At 44.6% G+C, this 7,088-nt stretch overlaps 1 protein-coding gene across 1 annotated transcript in view; it reads left to right on the plus strand.

The window, feature by feature from the left end:
* Positions 1-7,088, plus strand: part of CCZ1B (CCZ1 vacuolar protein trafficking and biogenesis associated homolog B (S. cerevisiae)) — a 39,730-nt gene that overhangs the window by 26,701 nt on the left and 5,941 nt on the right. The window contains exons 11-12 of the mRNA XM_006859756.1: positions 1,574-1,607; positions 2,990-3,107. Of these exons, the coding sequence (XP_006859818.1) occupies positions 1,574-1,607; positions 2,990-3,107 (152 nt within the window). The remainder of the gene's footprint in view (positions 1-1,573; positions 1,608-2,989; positions 3,108-7,088) is intronic.

Below are 7,088 nucleotides of genomic sequence, written 5' to 3' on the forward strand. Positions count from 1 at the left end.
TGTTTTTTAAATCAACTTGTGTCCAAGGAAAAATGCCCACAGAAGCCCTGCAGATAGGAGGCATGGTGGAGCAAGCGTCTGAAGCTTGTGGTGGGGTCTGTGACACACTGGATTGCAGGTGACCCCAGGAGTAGCCACTACCCAGCTCTAGCCAGTTGGTACCTCGGAGAACGCAAATGGCATCAGGAGGCCCCAGACCTGTTAAAATTTCACGAGAGGCGGGCGTTTTGGGCATAAAATTAGCATCTAGATTAAAGCTGTTGTACACACAAACTGGATGGAATTGGCCTGGAAGCCACATCGGAATTCTGATTTGATTGCAAAACAGAGTACACTTATACTTGCCCAGAGTCAGAAGAAAGCTATGGCGGATAGAGGTTGAGAGGTGGAAATGGGGAGCGGTGGAGCATCACTCAGGAGGGGTTTGTTCACATCAGCACCTACTCTATTTACTGTAGCTGATGAGATCTACAAGGAAAAATGCGACATTTCCAAACAAGGTCACGTTCACATGTCCAGGAAACTTGCCTTGGGAAACAATAACTCCGTCTGTGACCCAGTGCTTTGATGCGTTTACATTTTAAACCCTTTGGTGGTTTTAAGAAGCCCTGGTGGCACTGTGGGATAAGTACTGGACGGCTACCCACAGGGTCGGCAGTTCAAACCCACGAGAGAAAGACCAGGCTGCCCACTCCTATACAGATTCACAGCCTCAGAAACCTTATGAAGGGTTGCTGTAAGTTGGCATCGGCTAGATGGTGGATTTGGTTGGTTGGTTTGATGATTTTATTTGGGACTGAACTTGCTGTTATTTGATGATGTCATAATTGCAATGACTGACTGATAATCCGATGAGGCAAGGTGACATTAATTTGCTGCTATTGCTTTTTTTTTTTTTTTAACTTGTATTAATGGGAATTGTCAGACCCACACAAAAATAGACAACAGCATTTAAGACGGCAGACCATATGCCAATCTTTCCTCTACTACCTCCTTCTGTTTTTTGGAGGGTTGTTTTTTTTTTGGTTTTTTTTTTGCTAGAGTAGTTTAAATTATCATATCATGTCACTTGGTAAGTATTTCTATTTGCATCCTTAATGCCTGCTGTTTAACCCATTAATCAAGTTGATTCCAATTCACAGCTACCCCTTAGGACAAAGGAGAACTGCTCCATCAGTCTCCAAGGGTGTAAACCTTGATGGAAGCAGACTGCCTCACTTTCCTCCTGCAAAGCAGCTGGTGGGTTGGAACTGCCAACATTCCCATTCTCGGCTGAGCACTTTAACCACTGCGTCACCAGGGCTCCTTCTGGACCTGATGAGAGCATCTGTTTTAATATAACCACTATGCCATCATCACACCTGACAAGCAAGAATACAGTCTGATGTCCTGTCCATCTTCAGATTTCTCCAGTTGACTTAAAAAAAAAAAAAAAAAATCTTTTTTATGGTGGTTTGTTCAACTCAAGATTGAGGTGTGTTCCCTGCATTTGCCATGCAAGGTACACTTTGTGTTATAACTCGTCTCCGCTCGGGTGCCGTTCTGTAATCTCTGGTTTGCTTCCTCCTCACAGGCCATGAGTGCAGCTGTGTGCTTCATGATCGACGGTAGGTACACACTTGTCTCAGTCCAGCCCAAGTAGAGAGGCCCTTTCCCTTTATAGCCTGCCTGTTCTGTGCTGCAACAAGGAGCCCTGGGGTGCAGTGCGTTTAACATTGGGCCACTAACCACAGGGCTGAAGGTTCAAACCCACTGGCCACTCCACAGGAGACACATGTAGCAGTGAAATGTTTGAGGATTCCTGTGAAGAGTCCCCATCTCGGAAGCCCTTGGGAGCAGTTCTCTGTCCTGATAGTGATGCTGTGATTTCAAATCAACTCCACAGCAGAGATGGGTCCTGAATGATGGCTGCTTGGTCCTAAGCAGACTGGCAGCTGTGGTAACACACTCTTCCCAGTCTGAGACGTCAGACATTTTAAATGCTGTTGGTGTTAAAGTGTTTTCGAGTCAGTTCCGACCCATAGCGACCCTGTATAGAGTTTCTGAAGAGCGACTGGTGAGTTTGAATCGCCAACCTTACAGTTCAAACTTACCTTGGGATCGCGTGCTTATCCTACAGCATCACACCAGGAATTGCTTATAGACCCTAGCGATTCCACTTGCCAGCTGTGAGACCCTGCCTGCCTCTCCTTCCTTTCCTCTCTCAGAGGGCTTTTGAAGATTAGATGAATTCAGTATTTGTATAGGTGTGGCTCTGTGGGTTAATGTGCCAGACTGCAAAGACGTTTCAACTGCAAAGTCGGTGGTTCAAGCTCACCAGTCACTCCTTGGAAACCCTATACAGGGTTGCTATGGGTTGGAACCGACTCGACAGCACTTAACAACAACAACAACAAGAACCTAAACCAGGTCTGGCCTGTGAGGGCTCTGTGGTGCCAGTGGTGGTGGTGGTGGTGGTGATGGTGGGAGTCCCCGTCAAGTCGACTCATACTCAGAGTGACCCTCGTGTGTGCAAAGCAGTACTGGGCTCCACGGGCTTTGCAAGGCTTTGACCTTCAGAAGCAGACGGCCCAGGCCTGTCTTCTGAGGTGCCTCTGGGTGGGTTTGAACCACCAACCTTTAGGCTAGTAGTTCATGTGTACCCACCCAGGGACTCCTGAATCTATGGGGTGTTTGTTAGTTGAATATTTGAGCATTATTAATTGACTGTTTATCTGGGATAGGTGGTCCATTTACAATACACACACACACACAAGTCATGGGGTAGAGCTTTGATTTTTTTATCATCTGAAGTAGAAGTCACTGACTCTCCTGTTTCTCTGCTGTTCGGTGGGCTAGGGGTGAGGTGGGGCTGATATCTCATGGCTTTATTTCTTAGATTAGTAACATCCCCATGTGAAGCGGTAGTAAGTATTGCAAGCTAGGATGAATGCTGACCTTTGAAAGTGCAGTATTCCAACACCTAACAATGGTTTAACTTGCCTGGCAGCCTCCACACAGCCTACGTTGGATTTTTGCCGAAGACTGGACAGCATCGTTGGGCCTCAGCTCACAGTGCTGGCGTCTGACATTTGTGAGCAGTTTAACATCAACAAAAGGATGTCTGGGTTTGTACTTTGCCTTCATGTTTATTTTCACTCATTTAATTGCTTTTAGAATGAGAGTGGCTTTTAATTTAAGATTATGGTTGGAATTAATGTTGCTATCTTTCATCTGAATCTTGTTAGGTGCCACTGAGCCTGTTCTGACTCATAGCAACCTCATGTGACATGGGAGTTCCGACCCGTGGAGTTTCTCAGGCTGTCATCTTTGTGGGAAAGAGCCCTGGTGGCCCACGTTTTAGTGCTTGGCTGCTAACCAATAGGTCAGCAGTTGGAAAGTGAGGCCCTTGCAGTTTGCTCCCATAAAGATTTCAGCCTTGGAAACCCTGTGAGGCAGTTCTGCTGTGTCTTTACGGGTTGGCGTCCTTGCACATAACGTGGCAGTATGAAATAACAACAGAACAACAGCAGCAGTCTTTCTGGGAGCAGCCTGCAAAGGCTCCTGGGGAACTATGCCTGAGTTTGCCCTGCAGTGATCCACGCTGGTTGCGTCTCTCATTGCCTTCCCTCAGTTCTGGGGCTGGAAAACAGTAGGCATAGTGCCGTTAGCACACTTTCCAGGTGGTCCCATAACTGTCAGGAACCCTGGTGTCACAATGATAAAGCACTTGGCTACCATTTGAAAGGTTGGTGGTTCAAATCCACCAGGTGCTCTGTGGGAGAACGATGTGACTGTCTGCTTCCATAAAGATTATGGTCTGGAAACCCTATGGGGCGGTTCTGTTCTGTCCTGTAGGGCCGCAGTGAGTCAGAATCTGCTCAATGAGGGTAGGTTTGGTTTTTACTTTTATTGTTTTCTGGTGAGAAATAGGAGCCCGCCCTGGTGTCAGAGTGGTTAAAGCGCTTGGCATTAACTTGGCAGGTCAGAGGTACAAACTCAGCAGCTTCTTTGTAAGAGAAAGATAAGACAGTAGCTTCCATAAAGATTACAACCTTGGAAACCATATGGGGCAGGGGCAGCTCTAGTCTGTCCTGGGGCGTCACTGAATTGGAATCAATGGGACTGCAGTGGAGTTTGGGTTTGGGACAACACACCTGTCCATCAAACCCTTTGAGCCTGTACGCCAGTATTTATGTGTTGATTCTAAGTTCTGTTCATGTGTTACTATATTGATAATTATGTTACATGATAGCACACATAGAAGTGTTTTTTTGTATTTTTGTTAGCTTTTTATTGTGAATTGTGAAAGTTAACAAACAGTGTAGTGTAGTGGTTATGAATCGGGCTGCGAGCCGCGAGGTCAACAGTTCGAATTTACCAGCAGTTCCGCGGGAGAAAGATGAGGCGGTCTGTTCCCATAAAGATTCACAGCCTCGGAAACCCTGTGTAAAGTTGCTCTGTGTCGGAACCGACTCCACTGCACATAACAACAACATTACCAGTCAACAAATTAGACACTTTGTTTCATGTCAGTGATTACAGTTCCCGTCCTGCAACATCAGTTCTCCTACTTCCTCCCTGTGGCTCACCATTTATATCGTAGGTTTCACAAATGAACAAAGCAAAAATATTTGATGTACACATACAAAACAAAAAACTTACATTCATTTAAATGTTCAAAGGGCACATTCTGCAAGCCAGCCTTCTTCCCACAGGCACACAGCCTTACTCAGTCTGTGGGCCTAGAACCTGCTCTGTCTCTGTGCCATCATCTCGGCCACTGTGTCTGCTGTCGCCATGTTTCTAGGTAGGGAGCTCGCTCTTCACTCATGCTCTTCCTTCTTGATGGTCCTGGTATTGTCTGTACCTGAAATGAAAGGTTTAACTACTCCCCCGCTTTTAGTTATACATCTTCTGCAATTACAGTTGACACACAGAAGCTTCTTAAAGACCTTGATAACAATAAATGTGACCAGAAATTAGCTCTATTGCTTCCTCCATCTGCCCCAATGTGGCTTCCTGTATCAACTGCATATTAGAATTACTAATCAGATTAGTAATTAGCTCTGGTAGCGTAGTGGTTACGAATCGGGCTGAGAACCTTAAGGTCAGCAGTTCGAAACTACCAGCTGCTCCGCGGGAGAAAGATGAGGCTTTCTACTCCCGTAAAGATTTTCACCCCTTGGAAACCCTGTACAGGGTCGCTATGGGTCGGAACCGACTCGACGGCACTTAACAACAACAACAACAATCAGATTATGACAACTAGGTTTTAAAAATTAAAATGCTGAACTTTTTATTTTTCACCTAAGACACAGTAACATCTTTTTTAAAAAAACGAACAGCTATAAACCTAATGAATTTGGTGACCAGTTATGGCTAAGAAGTTTATCCAGTAATGCAACAAAATTTAGAACACTGTACATTTAGCCTTGGAGTGTCTCAAAACTAATTTTAAAACTACATCTGGTGTTTTCAAACGTAAGAGTGCTGACCTTCAGGCAGGCTCCTGGCTACACCAAAATACCAGGTAGGTAGCCTGAGAATACATCTGAACCTTCGTTTTCTCATCTTTAAAATAGGAATCTTTACTGTTGAGGATAGAATGAAATGGAGTCCAAGAGGATAAGCCTAGTACATTAAGTACTTAAGCAGTGTTAACTACATTAGTTTAATCGGTTCTGAGTTGGCTATGTACCCAGTTGACTTTCAGTTTTTAATTTGAAAGCATCAGTTGATTCAACAGCCTGAAGAAAAGATAAAAAGAACTCAGTTGGGATTCCTTGTATTCTATAAGTGCTCTTCTTGTACTTGCAAGACTTTTCTCCATAAGATTTGTGGATTTCTTATCACCCAGAGGGAAAACCAGCAAAAGAAATACAAGGGGGCTTCAAAAATTTCATGAAAAAAATGCCATGATCTTGTAACTCCGTTTTTCCACAAGTGTTTTGAGGCCCCCTTTATGTGAGGTGCTGCCTCTAAGCCAAAGACCAGATCCCCCAAAAAAGCCAAACCGACTGCCATTGAGTCAATTCTGACTCACTGTCTTATCTTTACGGGAACAGAAAGCTGCCACTTCCTGAGGAGTGGCGGATGGGCTTGTGGTTAGTAGTCAAGTGGCACTGTGAAACATTTGAAGCACGTATATTTTTGCATCTTCTGACATGGCATCAGAGGGAAAACTTGTGCATGCACTGTGTCCTTGGGCAGTTCTTCAGCCCCTGAGAACCTGCGACTCACCTGAGGGGGTGAGACCCACCTAGTGCTATGCCTTGATGAAGTTAAAATTGTTTCTTTAAGGTGGAAATTTACAAGGGGGGGCTTCAAAAAGTTTGTGGGAAAATCCCATTATCTTTTTTTTTTTTTTTTTTTTTGTTTTATTGTGAATTGAGTGAAGGTGTACAGAGAAGACCACCAGCTTTGCATTCAACAAATCATACATTTTGTTTCATGTCAGTGATTACAGTTCCCGTCCTGCAACATCAGTTCTCCTACTTCCTCCCTGTGGCTCACCATTTATATCGTAGGTTTCACAAATGAACAAAGCAAAAATATTTGATGTACACATACAAAACAAAAAACTTACATTCATTTAAATGTTCAAAGGGCACATTCTGCAAGCCAGCCTTCTTCCCACAGGCACACAGCCTTACTCAGTCTGTGGGCCTAGAACCTGCTCTGTCTCTGTGCCATCATCTCGGCCACTGTGTCTGCTGTCGCCATGTTTCTAGGTAGGGAGCTCGCTCTTCACTCATGCTCTTCCTTCTTGATGGTCCTGGTATTGTCTGTACCTGAAATGAAAGGTTTAACTACTCCCCCGCTTTTAGTTATACATCTTCTGCAATTACAGTTGACACACAGAAGCTTCTTAAAGACCTTGATAACAATAAATGTGACCAGAAATTAGCTCTATTGCTTCCTCCATCTGCCCCAATGTGGCTTCCTGTATCAACTGCATATTAGAATTACTAATCAGATTAGTAATTAGCTCTGGTAGCGTAGTGGTTACGAATCGGGCTGAGAACCTTAAGGTCAGCAGTTCGAAACTACCAGCTGCTCCGCGGGAGAAAGATGAGGCTTTCTACTCCCGTAAAGATTTACACCCT

The sequence above is a fragment of the Chrysochloris asiatica genome, unplaced genomic scaffold (assembly GCF_000296735.1).
Source record: "Chrysochloris asiatica unplaced genomic scaffold, ChrAsi1.0 scaffold00034, whole genome shotgun sequence".
In the NCBI taxonomy this organism is placed as follows: Eukaryota; Metazoa; Chordata; class Mammalia; order Afrosoricida; family Chrysochloridae; genus Chrysochloris; species Chrysochloris asiatica.